At 44.2% G+C, this 18,147-nt stretch overlaps 1 protein-coding gene across 1 annotated transcript; it reads left to right on the top strand.

Annotated features, from left to right (window-relative positions):
- The first annotated feature begins 1,095 nt into the window (after positions 1–1,095).
- Positions 1,096–18,119, top strand: LOC143212440 (uncharacterized). Its single transcript, XM_076431283.1, has 2 exons — positions 1,096–5,015; positions 5,480–18,119. The coding sequence occupies exons 1-2, from the start codon at positions 4,896–4,898 to the stop codon at positions 5,567–5,569; spliced, it is 210 nt and encodes a 69-aa protein (XP_076287398.1). The 5' UTR covers positions 1,096–4,895; the 3' UTR covers positions 5,570–18,119.
- Positions 18,120–18,147: the final 28 nt, after the last annotated feature.

Below are 18,147 nucleotides of genomic sequence, written 5' to 3'. Positions count from 1 at the left end.
TCGTGTAATTTCCACCGGATTCTTGCATCTTTCGCTGCTGGACCGTATTAGGCGGACCATGTTCTCTTCTCCCCCTAGCTACCCCCCCGCCATCGCTGGATCATTCCGCTAGACTCGCATGTCGCCTAGGAGATCCTAATCTTGATTAGTGGGCCGCGCTCCTTTATCCGAGGTAAACGGGATTCATTGCGCCCTCTTTCGCGAAACCCTGTCTTCCGCGCCGGCTTCTGCTCTCTGGCTCTCTGTTTCGATGATGCTGCACGGCGACACGTGTTGTCCCGTGATTTCATCAGGCTGCACTGTGTCCCTCATCTTGCTTCTGCGGATGCTTCGAGCAGGGCATCCAGATCTTATAGATGTACCTAGGCTTCGTTTAAGTCACTAGGTTTAAAAAGGACGAGAATGTGGCTGTCCGAAGTTTTTACCTTTTTACCACGCTTATATTAGCTTGCCGAGTTGTCGTTGTTGTTGTGGTATGCGTGAAATCTTGCAATCGAATTTTAATCCACTTCCCGGTGAGACTTGAAACTTTAAACATAGCTCAGAACTGGATGACAATGCAATATTAAAAAACAAATTTAGAAGAAAACTGTGCGTTCAGGAGAAAAAAATTTTAATATTAACCGTCACTGCTCGCGTTCAACGATCCCCACTCCGCGCGCCAGCGCTCCCTACTCCACTACGCGTTCCCACTCCACTAACCCATTTCACGCCGAAGGAGCTCAATCAGTGTGGTGTTCCGTTCATTCAGTTCCACTTCGGACAATTTCGGACTCCATCAAGATACGTCGTCTCTCGGAGTCATCCCCTCATTCTATCTCGCGTATTTCCATATCTTGCGTTTCTATATTTTACTATTTCATAATAAAAAAAAAATGACTAAAAAGAAGTAGAAAATGAAAAATACTTTTTAAAAACCACGCTTATATTAAAATGCCCTAAAAAGGAGAAAATAATTGTTTTAGACATTAGTGACTATAAATAAAAGCGTAGAGCGCCCACGAAAATTACGTCAATGTAGTTTCGCGCTCCACGTTTTTATTTATAGTCACTAATGTCTAAAAAAATTATTTTCTCCTTTCCAGTGCATTTTAATATAAGCGTAGTTTCTAAAAAGTTTTTTTTTTTAGAATATATACCCAAAGAAATTTTGTTGATTGATAAGGATTTTAATGTTACTAGTGGGAACAGTTTAATAGTTTAAATGTTGTAGATGTAGACCTACGCTAGGGTTGTAGGGTACCTAATCTAGTGATCTAGGCTCTATCGATGACAACAGTCCCATAATTTTAAGTCTTGTAATAGATTCAGTTTTAGATGGCGTAGGTGTAGATGTAGATTAGATATCTCGGTGTCTACTTTGGTAATATAGATTTAATTTCAGATAGTCATAGATATAAATTTAAATCTAGATACTTAATATGATCTGGCTTTATGGGGAGGAGGTTGGACACAGTTGTACACTGAGCGCAGTAGAATCATGCCACTGTAGACACCCAAAAACCCAGCTACGAGCGGCAAGGATCATTCTAGCACTCCATATAAGTACCTCAAGCTTCTCTGCCTCGTCACAAAGCAACAAATCAAGGTCTGATTTCGATCGAACACATCTACAAGAATTTCATTCGTGTATTCAATTACTTCGAACAGAAATATTGATTTTACTTCCTTCGCTAATGGCTGTCTGACCACAATCGCGACCAATCTACTGATTCTTTGACACGATAGAGTCTCGCGCGTGTCCTGCGTTTTATCTTCAATCGTTCATAGTTGAAGACACAGTATACCCAACGCATTGAACGACACGGTTACCAATTTGTACGAAATACACCATCGGCTGTCTCATTTTTCAAAAATCTAAGGTGAAATCATTAGAAATTGTTACAAACAAGAGAGTTCATGGTTCTCACGATTTTCAATTCAAATCTTGATGATTCACTAATTACGCAGGGCTCGTATCTACAACTCTTGATACCCGGATATCTGATTGGGGATATTCAGATCCGGTTACAACGAGTAATCCAGATTTTAGAAATCATTTTCAACTGAAGGATATTTTACGAGGAATCGTGCGATGGGAAAATGAGAAAGGAGGGTCCCGCAACCGGTGGCGAAGTTCCTCGATAACTTCTTGTTTCCACTGTAAACGTGCCGAGGCTCAAAGACGAAGGCGGTTCGCGCGCATCAGCGTCAATATTTGTCGTCCAGGGACGATCCGGCGAGCCTCGCTCCCGGAATCCTTTGGCAAGTGCATCCTGGCGCAGCAGCGGCATTGGCGCCACGTGCCTCTAATATCAACCAGGAGGTCGTATATCCTCCCTGCGCGTCGCTCGTTAATTTGCCGTAGAGCCAGTACGTATAGGGCCAGTGGGCGCACAAGGTGCACCCCACACGTGGCCACACGTACACTCCCGTTCATAAGTCACTGAGCTGCTTGCCTTCGCAAAACGAATCACTAGCAACAACGGTTTTCACCTAATCCCTTTCTGCTCGTCTACCACGATGTTCAGTCTCTAGTCCTTTACACTTGACTCGCTGCAACTGTGTCGCAAGAGATCAAGGAATAGCGTGTACACGATCTAAGCCACATTTCAGTCCCGAAGTTTTTCATAAAGTCTTCAAAATATTTATTTATTAAAGATCCGCAGTCTGTTTATGAAAATTGCGTCCGGTGAGAGATCGGATGTGCGTGAAATTCGATTGGGAAGATGTGGTTCGCGACGAGCACGTGAAATCCGCAGTGAGATTATGATACTTCGAGGCAGCAAAGTGTCCGGTGACTTATGAACGGCAGTGTACAGAAACACGGGGACGGTCTGGTCTGCCATCCAGCCCACGGTGGCCACGTAGCAGCCGCATGGCAGGGCCGCCGGTAAATAGGCATACACGAAAGAGCGCGCGCGTGGTTCTCGTCATTAGGTACGTAGCCTCGTTAGGATGAGTTTTTCCGCCGCTAATGAGGTGGCCTGCAAGTTGTCTCTGCGCGGCGTGCAGACGGTCCGGCGCGGAACGAAGCGGTGCGGAGCGGTGCGGAGCGGATCACCTGGGCGCGTTCCGGCTTCCCTATGACGTCCACGCGAATCTGGAGACCTGGACACTATTTTTAATCTACTCCCCTCCGGACGCGGACTTGGCGGAGAAATTAAAATGCATGTCCGCGGACGTTTGCTTATATCCCCGACGCGGACCGTATATTTCTCCCTTAGCGAGCCACCCTATGCTCTCGCGAAATAATCCGCGTCCTTCACGGCTGCTACACTGTTCCAGAGATTTTTCTCTTTACGTTTGACGGCCTCGTTGCGCACCGTGTCTGGCATATTTTGCATCAGCTCGACCATCCTCGTTTGCGACTCGGAAAATAACATATTACGCTCGAGCTGAACCTGAAGTTTTCGCCTTTGTTGGAACAGTCAATGTTCTGAAAATGAAGTATGAACAAGAACCTAGCCGATAAAAATTGCCTAAATGATAATTAGAATAATTCTGAAGGCAGATTGGCGAATCAACGAGGATCGTTGATCCTTCAGAGCGTGTTCCATAGGAAATGGAGTCCATAACAATTGAAACAAGCCTCGTCACACGTCACGGTTAACAACACATCCACAAAGTATCCACGGGAAGTGATATTAAGCGCGCGGAGACTGGCAGCGTACGCGTGTCCCGCATTATTCCCGAAAAGCCGGCCAGCAGCGGTGCCATTAAATTTACGAGCCGTCGCGGTAACTTGCAAAGAATAATAACGGATATGCTCGAAATAATCCGTCCATGGCATTACCCACTATATGGAAATAGCGTTTGAAGAGAGCCCGATGTCAAAGCTGCCCGCCAGCGGACATAACTCAACGTTTTAAACCGCGCAGAGACAGCGTTCAGGATTTTAAAAACGCGGTCTTTATATTTTGCTCACGTTACTTTTCATCCCGCCCCGCACGCGGAGAATTAACCTGGCGAATCGAGTAAAATTAAAAACATATTTACCCGCCTTTTTACGCTGTTTTTCTGCAAACTTTCGCGAAATAAATCCTTCCTCTCGCGTTTCGTTCATTCTATCCTTTATCATTTTATTTTCCCGTTAATTCCTCAGTGATATCAATGTAATTTCTGGACTTATTTCTGTCAGAGGCTTTCGAAACCTTCATAAACAACCCTCGAGAGCATGGAAACAACCCTCAAGTGCAATAGGCGAAGAACCTGAAGAAAAGCAAAATACTTGATCGTGCAACGACTCCTCGCGATTCATTCTCGGTTCGATCGATCATCGCTGATCTAAACCGGAGCCAAGAATCCTACCGGTCCGCGCCAGTTCCGGTGCAGATTTCTTTTTCTCCCGACGACTCCAGCGTGATCCTCCAAGTAATTCGAGCTACGACGACGATCATCGACTTGGTCTTTCTGGCGTGTTCCACCGCGAACCGTTCCCTTTCCCTCTCTTTCTGTTTCTCTCTCTCTCTCTCTCTCTCCCCCTGCACCCCCCGTCCGGTGCACCACCCGGTGATCGACTGCTCTCAAAGTGCTCCTCCTCTCGAGTGCTGTCCGACGTCGCCATTCATCCAGCTCGTTCCGGTTGACGTAGCCGGGTGCCGTTGCTTAATTCGCGAATATTTCACCGGCCTCTCTGAAAATACGCTACAGCTGCTCGCGTCGTGTCTACAACCGGGCCACCGTCGCGATTTTTCCGAAATATTCGCGACCAACCTACGGACACAGTGAATTTCCGTTCGTCGCGTATTTTTACGCCGCCGATCTTCTCCGCGATCTTTTATCTTTTTACTGATTTGTTTCTGCTCGTTTTATGCCGGTGATGAAAAAGTTGATTGCTTCAGGCTGGTCACCCAGTATGTTTACATCGGATCTCATTCCATATTCCAACACCGCTGAAAACCGTATCACATTGAATGTTGTTCTTTGTGTTCCAGACTGCTTTACACTGGGCCGCAAAGCATGGCAACGAGAACATCGTGAAGCTGATCGCCGGCACATACAAGGACTACATCAAGAGCGTCAACGAGACTACGGTGAGACACTACAAAAGCTTCTATTTTGATAGTTGTTGGATTTTTCGCACGGAAATGTGAACCTTCTCAAAACTGAGAATGTTCATTTGTGTTGGAGCTTCACTATATGAAAAGTAATATACAAATCTATAAAGTATCTCGAAGACCGAACCACATAGATCAATTCACTCTCTGACGTCTGTTCTATGCATCCCTCGCAACTGCCACAGCCAGTATATCTTTTTGCAAATACATTATGCGAAGGTTAGGCGTATAGAGAGCAGCCATGGATTTTTTAGCACCATATGGTGCCGTCTCCGCAGGAGGGACTAAGTTTACGACCCGCATAATACCGCTCGATTCAGATATACGATCAAATATTTTGAAATTTATCGAGTTTCTACCTTCGATAAACCGTAATTTCGTCCCTTTCTGATCTTCTTTGTCTTCTTTTTCCGGTGCTGCTGTCATCCTGGGCTCCGTAGAACGGGGTAAGTGTCGTTATACTGAAACAACTTCAACTATTACATAAGGAAAAGTGCCCAAATATGAACCACTTTTTTTCGTTGATGTAATTTTTTGATTATTTTAGAATGCATTTTTTCGACCAAAAAATTACCGGTTGTAGATGCATTTCCTTCCTACAAAATTCTGGGGTCGTTTGTTAAAAAATTAATACACCTTGGGAAAAATTTTTCTTTTTGTGGTGTGTCATTTGCAGATTCCAGCGAAAGGGGTTCTTAATATGGTACACCTTGAGTCCCTAATATGACACCTGGTGCCATATTCGGCACCTACACTAGAATGTCAATAGCTATACCCATATTAGGAAACCCTTGGTAGTGCCACATATTTTGGGCACTCCACGTGAACTGATAATACTAGCTACCGACAAAAAGAAAATGAATTTCAGCCGAAACAGTTGGAAAACATTAATATTAGGTTGGGGAAAAAGAAATCCATCATTTCTCCGCTTGAGATAACGTAAAAATAATGGATTTCTTTTTCTATACAGACATGTTCAAACATTTAAAAATCATTTATATTCTTGGAAAAGATACAATCGAAAATCTAACCACAAAAATATTCAACACGTGGGGACACAAATGGCGGAGGATCGATACTGAAATCTATAGAATGGTGCGATTGCACTGCACAGTGTTGAGTAAACATGGTAAACTGTTGTTTGAGGATTTTCTCACTAGAACGCGACTTCTCCTTTACATGATATAAGGTAGTGCCACAATAGGCGACTATACCATATTTGGGCACTTTGCCCTACTATTGAAATCACAATTCGAAACAAACATCACGATTACGCACAATCACGTACAATTAAAATTTGAAATACGGAGGGGAATCGACCACCATAAGAACGAATAATAACGTCAAACAGTGGTCGAGATGCAACGAGAGAGGGGGGGGGGTCCGATAATCTGGAAGCGAGGCAGAGGGTTTAACCGGTGAAAATAAATTGCGAGCGAGTATCGCGACGGTATCAAGCGTAATCTCTAAGTGGCCGGCGTGCGAAAGGAGCGCAGGACGCGCATTCAAGCGGGGTCCATGGGGCCCCATGGGTCCGCGCGCGTCTCCCATACGAGCAGGGGACCCCGTGGCTCGTCCTCGTGGCGCGGGAAAGAGGAAAAGAGAAGGAAAGGTAGGCGCAGCGCGCCGAGAGAAGCCTCCCCAGATAGGATCGGATGTGTGTGGTCCGCCGCTTTGCTCTTTATAAGACTTATATAAGCCGGAGTGGTGCCCTTGCGGGGGGAAACCGAACAGGTAGAGGAGGGGGACACCTTGCTCGTTAGCGGCTCGCGACAAACACCGCTGAACTACCCGCGGACGGTCCAGATGGATGTCCTGCCGCTGGAAAAAGAAAAGTCGACCCACCAAACCTCGATGGGACCGTTTCTGTAACGTACACACTTGCTCCATTCCAGTAGCGAGCTTTTCAACAAATTTTCACCTTCAATTGTCCTTCAGACTTCATCAATATTTTTCTTGTGCGGGTTTTACCTTTTTAGGCTACCATATGAGGCATTTCCAAATTTTCCTCAATTATTTTAGTGTACGTATAACTTGCCATTTTTTATTTTTTGCCCAGGGACCATAACTGTTATAAGCAAAAAGAAAAAAGTCACAGAATAACAAGTATTTCATCGACTAAAATCGTATTGGTTACAAATAAGAATTATAAGTAACCGAACAGTTTTTCTCTGTTCGGTAAATGTTATCGTTGAGAGAAATTCATTTCGATCACTTTTAACAGTTATCAATGGGAGAAATTTATTTCGATTGTTCATAACAGTTATCGACAAGAGAAATTTATTTCGATCGCTCACAACAGTTATTCGATGAGATTTTCAATAATAATCAACTTTCTATTAATGATTTTTATCGTAGAAAATTTCAGAATAACTGTTATTTTTGGTCTGTGTTTAGGAATTCTTATTTTCTACTAGAACTCTATTGATTTTATTTGTGTATCTCACACATATGACTGTCATATCCTTGAACACTACACTCCCAAAAATCTCCAAATAAATTGTTACAGAATTTTCGTAAAGGTCCCAATCTGATAGAACGGGTCCCCCATCGCGATTATGAGAATTGTTATCGAAATGAACCGCCAGTAGCGACCGGGTCGAATGAATAATTCCCTGAAATTCAAATGATAGCGACACCTCTCTCCGTTTTTAAGAAATATATACGAAGACCGGGTGTCTCGGGAGATGAAAAAGGTGTCACGGTGACGACAGGTCGGTTCAAGTTACGCCGCGAAGACAAACGATCTTACCGTTCGTTCCTGAGAGCGCGAGGCGAACGCTCACGGATCTGCTTCGTGAAATATAGAAGATTCGCCGACTGGCGAATATGATCGCGATTAGATCCGATCTGCGGCCATTAAGTCTCTAATCTCCTTAATTGCGATCTCCGATGCGCGTAACCAACGGAAGAATCTTGTGCAATTCAATGAAACTATAAACGATTGGTTGCGATAAAAATGAAAATGATGGCTGTACGCGTTCGCGAGTTGTCTTTACACGGGTTAAACATTGGTTGTGTGCTGGGATCTAATTCCCAAAGTGGGAAACAAAGTTCTAATTTTGTTAGATACACACTTCTGCGAATTCCATAAGAATCGGTCGTAGGAAGCTCTATTTGGATTGCACTAGGAGGTTACATTAAAGAGTACACACGCTATGTGAAATCAAATAAAATAATTCGCTTATTACAGAGTTAAATTAATCTGAAATCTGCTCGGTTAAATTTACCTCAGTAGACAAGAATTTAGATGATTTAGATAATTTAACCGAGCACTGTACTCCAATTTCTGCAAATGAAGGCGACTCGTGAACAAAGATGACAGTACAACAAGTTGCACATCCAAATAATTCATTAATTGCGGTAGTTTCTGTCTGCAGTCGAGCACATGAGATCGCAAGTGGCAGAAGGGGAGGGCACAGCTCCTCGAAAAAGGAAGGAAAAACGAGAAAGCACGAGAGGGATAAATAGAGCGGGTGGAATGACGCGGAGGGGTAATCCTAAGTTAGCCGACTCGGACAGGAATCACGGGGACAGGTTAAATTCTTTTAAAACACGGCTCCCGTTCCCCCAGGACACTCGCCAGACTCTCTGTTTTCGGGGATTAGTGCTCGATTTAATAAATACGCGTGTATCCGTGTAGGTACCAACAACGGCGGCCGGGGGCTAATCCACTTCGGGAACGGATCCATCCTCTCTCGGCGTTTTTTTCCTTGCTGCGGCTTTGCCGGGGCAGACGGTGGGACGTAATCTGTCACAGCCACCACTCCCGGCCATAGTTTTCTACGGCTTATCCGTCGGCCACCGACGCCGACGCCGACGCCGACGCCGACGTCGACGGTCGCGTTAATGCCCTCCCCCTCGACGGTCGAATTGGAAAAGGAGGGAGAAAAATGATTCGCGAGTTCACTCAAAGTCGTACCGCGTGTCTTTCTCAGTCGGACGCCGCGATTTTACACCGTGTAATATCCGCCCGTTCCGTGTAACCGTCCCGAATCGAAAAGAATCCCGCGCACCGATATTTTTTCCCCTGCCAATTACACGCGGCATCCGGCACGCTGCTTCTTCTCGCCACGCCACCACCGCTTCTTGTACTACAAAGTGCTCCTGAGCTTCTCTTTGTTGCGAATCGTTGGGGGCGGTCTCGTTTTTTGCGCGACGCCGGTCGACGAACTTCCTGACGCTGTAATCCGGTGGTCTGATGTCGCGCTGATGCACCGGAATTGCTTTCCGAGGATGTTTATTCAGTTGTTGGCCCCGTTGCCCTAGCATTTATTATATGGTATGTCTTCGATAATTGCAATAAGAAAAATCAGACACTCGAACAAGCAAGAAGAAAAAGACAAAACCTGAACAGTCTCTGAACCTCATTGAAAAAAAGACGACAAACACCGTCACCATGAAATCGAATGATTCTCCGCGAGACAATGAATGTCAACCGGCGCGAACTAAAATGAAGATTTTCTGAAGGCCAGGTGCGCAAGAAAGGGGCACGACGGAGCTCATCCTCGCGTTCCATCTCTCTCGGACTTCCTTGCATCGGCGTGCCTCGTTTGCTTGAGCCGATAGACACATCACGGAGAAATTCGTCGCGGTGTTTCTTCTCGCGGAGCGGTTCTTGCGACAAGTTTCGGCGGTGTTAGAGATCGCTCGTGTAAGGAAAGGTATATAATGAGGAAGAGAGACGGAAAGAGAACTCGCGAGTACGCGCAGAGTATAACGTCGCAGACGGTGGATCGGAGTCACGAGCGTAATCTGTCACCGGTACCGCTTCCACCGTAGTTTTCTACGGCTTATCGCGGCATCGGCTCGCATTTAATCCCAGCAAAAAACGGTGCCCGTTCCCCATGGGGACCGTAAGCCGCCCGTGTGGCGCCTGCATCCTTGCCGGGCGTACGACAGCCCAACGACAATGGCGATCCCACCGGTGGACCCCCGAGACACCGGCGGAATCTGTTCCAGGTACATCGGGTGACCCGTTTCGAACGCATCCGAGACGAAACTGGAGCATCCGAGGCGAGACGGGAACACCCGATGCTAAAAACACAGCTTTCATACACCTAAGAATTTCTTAAAGATGTGGGACAATTAGCTCTACCATCCTCCGATTTTATTCTTGTGGGAGGTAGGGTAAAGTGCATAAATATGAACCACTTTTTGTCGATGTCATTCTTTGATTATTTTAGAATGCACTTTTTCGACCCAGAAATTGCCAGTTGTAGATGCATTTACTTCCTATAAGATTCTGGGGTCAAGTTTGTTCAAAAATTAATACAGCTTGGGGAAAATATTTTTTGTAGTGTGTTATTTGCAAGTTCCAGCGAAAGGGTTTTTAATAGGGTACACCTTGAGTCCCTAATATGACACCTAGTGCCATATTGGGAACTCCACGTGGACTGATAATACTAGCTATTGACAAAGAGAAAATAAATTTCAGCCCAAACCAACACTTGGCAAACATTAATATAAATAAACTGAAACTACAGATATATGTTCAAACATTTCAAAGTCACTTATCTTCCTCGAAGAAGGTACTATCGAAAATCTAACCACAAAAATATTCGCCAGACACAACTGGCGGAGGATCGATACTAAAATCTATAGAAGGGTGCGAACGCAATGCTCACTGTTGAGTAAACATGGTAAACTATTGTTTGAGGATTTTCTCACTACAGTGCGACTTCTCCTTTACAAGATATAAGGTAGTGCCATAATAGGGCACTATACCATATGGGGCCACTTTACCCTACGGTTACTCCATTTGATTTTGTAGAAGGTACCACCCCCGATTTGTTTTTATAGAAAGTACCATTCCCAGATTTAGAGTATAAATCGATGTCCACTACGTCGTACCAACGGCACACAATTAACAACAGATTAAAACCGAAAACTGCTCGTTGGATTCACGAGGCACACTCGAAGGAAGACGAACGATCCCATTCTCCGCTCGCACAGTAACCCAATACAAGTCCACCTCGGTCCACCGAGTGCCCTTAAAACCCGGATCTTCCCGGAAACCGCAGGACTAAATCCAAACAAAGTCCTCGAGGAATCAAGAGACACCCGAGACACGGCTAGTCAAGAACACCTGCGAAACAACGGAAACAGATATGCCACGATCTCGTTGCTAAAAGCATGTCTTTTGCACGAAATTCGAATCTGGCATTCACTGATATTTATTTCCGTACAATTTTCAACAGCTACAGCAATTTTACTTTGTACGAGAAAAATTTTGTACCCCTCAAATTTCTAGAGTGACAGTGGCGGATCTAACAGTATATATAATATATATAAAATATAAAAATCGGACTAAGCGGCCGCGTGGGGCCCCGGGACATCATAGGGCCCCGAATTTTAAATAAATTTATTTAACGCGTAACGGTATGAAATTTTTCATTACTTTTCATTTTTGTTAATAAGTTTGTGAGAGTTTTCTTGTAACTTTTATTTCTAACTCGAGATTTGAGGGCCCCAAAATTTTTACCGCTTGGGGCCTCCACGTGACTCGAACCGCTACTGTAGGGTGATTATTAGAAGTAGAAATGTTACAAATTCCAACACGACAATGATTATTTAAAAAATTATGTCAGCTACGACGTCACAAGGCCGCGGGATCCCGGTTCCAATATCAGAGGGCGTGATCGAAACACAAAACGGTCGAGGAATCTCCGACCCGCCGAAACCGTTATGATTTAGCGGCTCGTAAAGGCGGGCCCGATGTAGGAAAATATTAAAATTGAAAATCCTCAACGGTGATATACGCGTGCGTGATATTGGTGGCCGGCAGCTGTCCCGTTCCCGAACGTTGCTCGTCGCGGAAGAAGGGAAACGGAGTGGGTCGCGTGGGTGGCATAGGAAGAGTAGATCCTGGGAAAAGTGTGAGAAGGGGATGGGCCAAGGGGGAGGGAAGGGTTCGGCAACGGTTAGGGGATGGCGCGCGATATTGTCTCGAGGCGCGGCGGTGACTCCGCGTGTCGGGACATTGCTACTTTAAAATATATTGTCGAAAGTATAAAGGGACCGTACGCGAGGGGGTGCGGAGGTGGGATCGCGCACCGCGTAACGTCGGCTACGACGAGCACGAGGAAATAGAAAGGGGGGTGAAAGGGGGGCCGGAGAGGGTGAGAGCATGCGTGAAGGAAAAGGGTGTCGCGCCACTTGTCGCGAGGACACACGTGTCGCACGCTATTGCAGTTGGAAAAGGGTGCCCCGGCACCCCATACGCGTCGTTTCTATACGGCTGACTTTCGCCCACCTATACGCGGGGACTTTAAAGTGAAATAAATTGGAGCCGACGCGAGCCGGATCGTTCGCTCTTCGTTTCTGCCCTTCGTCCTTCTCGTTCTTGTCCGAACATTGCATCGGTGGCAACCCCTTTCGAAGAGAGACCGTCAAGCGACCCTCGGTAACGACGAATGCTGTGATCGCGGCTTCGACGCATTTGTCACCGCGTTTATTGAGCGTCGCGTTATTGGCAGCGCGATCTGTGACGCGGAATGCCCGCGTGACTCCCGGCGACCTCTTCTTGGTAACTGTCTGCTTCAGACTTTTCCAGATTTCGGCAATTTCCACTAACATTCATCGAAAAGTTTCGTACAGAAATGATTAGACAAGTTTTCTCATCGAATTATTAGGTTGTTGCAAATGAAATGGCCGTTTTGAATCTTTAACATAAACTTTTATTGTACAAGATTTATTCATATTCCATTAATTGATATAATTTCCATCGACATCAATGCACTTCTTCCATCGTGATACAAGTGCCTCAATGCATTTCTGGTAGAAATCTAATAAACGTGAGGCAATCAATTGATGAAATGCAGTTTTTACGGCACGTTCTTCTTCGAATATTTTTGAGAAAATGGTAACCAGTAGGTGACAGATCAGGCGAACAATGAGGGTGAGGGAGAACTTCACACTTCAACTCTGCTAATTTTTTTACAAAGCAATATTACACTACGTCTATTGACTAATGCCGACTGTTGAACACGCAGTGTGTGTTTTTCGTACATTATATCAATTTCCTGACAGTATTTATCAGCAATTATGGTTTCACGTGAACCCTTTCAACTATCTGTTTTAAATCTAAATCTTTAATAGCTGCTGGCTTATGACCACGAGGCTCATTTTCCAGATTTGTATCTCCGGAACGAAATTTTTCAACGCCTTATGGTCCGATCACTTGCTACACCTTCACCGAAAGCGGCATTTATGTTTTTCGCTGCTTCAGACGCAGTATGTCCAAGTTTGAACTCGTACAAGTAAATTATACGAATTTCCTTTTCTTTCCATGGTGAACGAAAATCGATTTTGAATCATGTATATTATACAATATTAATAATCGTATACACACAAATTCATATACGAGATATGTACTTTTCAAATTGTACAACTTCAACCCCATCTGTCGTGGAAAAACTAAGCTACAAAGGCGGGAAGTTTCAAATGTGAAAAACGGTCATTTCAATTACAACAATCTAATAATATTCTTTCACCTACATTTCTAAAACTGCATCGTGTTACACCCATATTTTTCACATCGAGTGCTCGCTTCGCAGCCATAAGACGTAATTACACGTTCCCGGCGTTTACAAGGTTGACCGAATTAAATTTCACATTTATAAAACGAATCCGCAAAAATTCGTAACGTGATTCCGAAAATAAATAAAAAGGTGAGCGCAAGTGAAATTCCGTGGGCCGTTCTTAAGTTTCCGAGCGCACGGTCGACGAAGCAGAACGATCGATCGGCCGGATTCGAAAAGCCCGGTTTTCTCTCGAGCTTGATGATCGCCGATCGAGAGAGCGCTCGTCAATGTCGGCGGATCGAGAGCGCGATCGACGACGCGATCTCGAGGATCGACCGCGTTTTCACCTCCGCTGTATAATGAGCAGTGCACGCACACGATTACGCGCAATTTGTCGCACTTATCGAGCGGAGCATCATGCTCCGAGTCCCTCTGGACTCGCTTTCGTGGGTACCGGTTCGACCCGGGCGACCGTCGCGTCGCGGAGTTTCCACTTTGCATACGATACCTCAAGGTCCGGCAATTTCGTCGGGCCACACGGATCGATCTGCTTTCGATCGGAGATTAAGTCCTCGGACTTGTCCCGATTTCACGTTCCACGCCGGGGCAGATTGAGCAATAAAACGATCATCGTGGAATTAATGCCGATTTTACACCGATCCCTCACCGAGGCTCTTGTAAAACGGACCGATATGTCTCCTCAACCGATTTTTCCCCTCGTCTAATCGCCGGCGATCTGCACCGAGCAAATTGTACACCGGCATAAAACTGACTAAACGGTGCTAATTAACGAGTGCGCGTCGCGGGCGTTCATTAGCGTGCCACCAACAAGTCCGTTGCAATTTATCTGCGTTAACGATAATGCAAGATTGTAACTCTATCAGCGGGATAGAATTTTATCAGGACGAAGACTAATTGTTAAAACAATGGCGACTACAGTGATCCATTCACTCAGACGTCTGACCTGGTTACCGTTTCTCGCGATAAAGATAGTTTCGTTTGAACGCCAAGGTTACAACATATTTCAAGAGTACCATAAAAATACACGTTGGTGTTCTTATCCTCTGATCGTCAATTTACCAAAATGATATGTTTTATTGTAAAAAAGGAAGAAACAAAACAGCAGGTGCTGTAATTTTGAGAGAAGCGACACAAATAAGAGCAGGTGCGATAATTTTTTCGTAGCAAAAAAAAAACAATAACCAGCCCAACGTTCGGCTGGTAAAGGTCGCAGCGTATCGTCCATTAATTGATGGATAAAGGTGTCAACTAACAAATTGTTTGTTTTCTGTAAAAGAGTTTTTAGCGAGGTATGTTGTCCTTTTTTGATGAATAAAGATAATAACACAAATCAATTACAAATATGTATATTTGTACGGTTAATCTCTAATACAAAAAAAGATAATAATTATCTTCATTCATCACATAAAAGAAGATATAATCAAAACTTTTTAAAAACCACGCTTTTATTTATAGTCACCAGTGTCTAAAATAATTATTTTCTCCTTTTTAGTGCATTTTAATATAAGCGTGGTTTTCAAAAAGTTTGTTTATATATTTTTTTATTTTCTACTTTTTAGTCTTTTTTAAATGGAACACGAGATATAGTAATACTGGTATGAAATAGTAAGGTATATATTATAGAAACACGAGATATAATGAGGGGATGACTCCGAGAGACGACGTCTCTTGATGGAGTCCGAAATTGTCCGAAATGGAACTGAATGAATGGAGCACCACACTGACTGAGTGAGCTCCTTCGGTGCGAAATGAGTTATTGGAGTGGGGATGAGTCAGAGTGGGAACGCGTAGTGAAGTAGGGAGCGCTGGCGCGCGGAGTGGGGATCGCTGAACGCGATCACGTACTACCGAGCGTCTCGTGACGAGGTGTGACGGTTCATATTAAAATTTTATTTCTCCTGAACACACAGTTGTTTTTAAAATATGTTTTTTTATATTGCATTGTCATCCAGTTCTGAGCTATGTTTAAAGTTTCAAGTCTCATCGGGAAGTGGTTTAAAATTCGATTGCAAGATTTGACGCATACAACAACAACAACGACAACTCGTTATAAGAATGACAACATATTTTGTTAAAAACACTTTTACAGAAAACAAACTTAACACCTATATCCATCCACCCATTTAATTACAAGAACAAGCGTGGGACAAGCCGAAACGCTACGTCGCCGGCGTTTCCACCGTAAAGAAGGATTAAACCACTAGTCCCTGCCTCCCCCGACAATGTAATCCCTCATCGTGCTCTAATAACACGTCCTTTGTCCGTATATAACACCGGCAGTCGCCATAAGACACGCGATTATAATGCAAACGACGCGGAAGAAACGTCTCTTGACCTTTGCGCCGCGTTACCTGGGTCGATTGCGACCCGGTAAAAAGCTGCAACCTTGTAGAGAATTTGTTGAGGAGAGAATTTAGTTCCGGGTCACTCCCGACCCGGTCACCGCCAGGCACGTCCACATTCCTCGAGCGAAAGATATTCAATGCTAATAAAGAACGGCGTGAGATAGCTATTACCATTGCAGAAATCGACGGAGCGGTATAGAAATCGTGTAGCAACGAATGAAATGGCCGAGTGACGTTATCTCGCAATTAGTATCGTGCCGAAGACGACAGGTGAGAGAGGTGTCCGCTTTTCCTCCGTCAGGAAACATCTGCCTGCGATCCTTGCGCTCTTACCAGAGATAGTATACTATACTATACCGCAGAGTATATCGTGACCGAGCTCGATCATCTGGCCAATAACGCCTATAATAATTAATAATTCAGCAGCTCGCGGTATTAAGATCCGATCTTCCTGTATAATTTCGTCGATCGAGGACGCACGGTGTCCGTAGCAGCTCCGTGTTATCCTGCGAGAGACCCCGGAAACGTGGCGGTATGAAATATGGCGGATTATTAACGCTCTCGTAATCGGTTATTTTCGCACATTTGTATAATTGGATAGCGAGACCGGTAAATTAAACTCGTTAATTTCCGTCCACTCAGCTACTCCGTGATGGGCCTCGCGAACGTGCTTCGCCCCGATTATTTATATATCAGAGCCCGGACGTTTTTAATTAACGCGAACGCCGCCGGTTTCAAATTCATCAAATTCATTTCATTCCGATGAAAATTTCATTTGTTATAGTATATGCGATATTCAACATAAAATGAAAATCAGAAGGGAAGGAATTAGAGATATCTCATTGAAAAATTCTGACACAAAAATTGACTCGGAGAATTTGCATTTTGCATAAAGATGCACAGTTTGCCGGCGGAATACATTTCTGCGGGGCATTGTTATCGGTTCGAGGAGGAAATTTCCGCGGGAAAAAAAAGGCGTTCGGGAAAACCGTCGTGAAAATCGTTAACGGTGAGTTCCTCGGAGCCGGGATTCGCAATGGCCGGATGAAAGTCGGAAAGTTCATACGCTTGTCGATCTATCGCACGCGAGGTTCGTTTTCGCGGGATCGCGTTTCAATCTTGCCCGAGCACGCACACACTCGGTCCCCGGGCGATAATATTGTTGTCGCGGAAACGCGAATTCGCACGCTCCGAGTGATATTCATAATGGGCCGCCATTAATTCCTCATTGTCCCCGCGGGGTCCGACGCGACGTCTATTTTTCTTCTTTTTCTTCCTTTTATACCTCCTTTACCCCCTCCTCGGCTCCCCCCTGCGCCTTTCCGGCGGTCTTTCGCAAAGCAGAAAAAATGAGTGAACGAAGATACGATAAGACGCCGATGAGGAGATTTATTCGTCGAGTGGCTCCTTTTTTCCTCGCTCGTTGCTTTAAGAATTCCCTGATGTTACAATCGAAGGCGTTATTGTTGATCCTGGCCCCGTGGGAACGGCGAGGGAGAGAATCGCGATCTCCGATTAGTAATAATTAGACTGTGAACCTTTATGCAAATGTCCTTTTTCAAATTGCTGACTACATGCCGCGTGGCGGTTTATACTATTTTCTGGCTCGTTCGTAAAAGGTGCAAATGATTATTAGCTGGTTAAATAGACGCACGTAATAATTCTTTATTACAAGAAATCAAACTCTATTTAACTCCTGGTCTTTACTGATTCTTGGTATAAATATAATTAGAAGCACAGAATAAAACAACAATTATTTGGTAAATAAATAATCAAATTATAAATACAATCAATTATACATCTTTCTGTAACATTAAAATTTTCTCTGCATTGGCGTAAGTCAGGGAAGCAAATATTAGGTTGTAAAGAAAGAAATGCAGGATTTTTGTTCCTTTGTTTTAATTGCAATTTTATACCAATAAATATTTACCTTAATTTAATTGTTTTACGCTCTATTTAATTATGCTTTTGATATTTAATTTTATTCAAATTTTAGTAAATTATTTGGCTTTTATTTCAGGATGTCAAAACGCGATTTTCGCATTATTTTTCTGTACGAGTTCAGACTAGGCCGAAGTGCTGCTCAAGCGGCTCGAAATATCAAGCATGGGGCGCAGGAATTGTCAACGAATGCACAGCTTTATATTTTTTAAAAATATTAAATTCTCTGTCAAATTAATTTTAATACTATTCCCCTCAATAATATTAAAATCACTT

This window comes from Lasioglossum baleicum, chromosome 9, assembly GCF_051020765.1.
Source record: "Lasioglossum baleicum chromosome 9, iyLasBale1, whole genome shotgun sequence".
Classification (NCBI taxonomy): Eukaryota; Metazoa; Arthropoda; class Insecta; order Hymenoptera; family Halictidae; genus Lasioglossum; species Lasioglossum baleicum.
This window is presented reverse-complemented; position numbering and strand designations above follow the sequence as displayed.

Coding starts and splice junctions, on each gene's coding strand:
- LOC143212440 (XM_076431283.1), top strand. CDS start 4,896: ATGTTGTTCTTTGTGTTCCAGACTGCTTTACACTGGGCCGCAAAGCAT. Junction 5,016..5,479: donor AGAGCGTCAACGAGACTACG/GTGAGACACTAC, acceptor TGGGCTCCGTAG/AACGGGGTAAGTGTCGTTAT.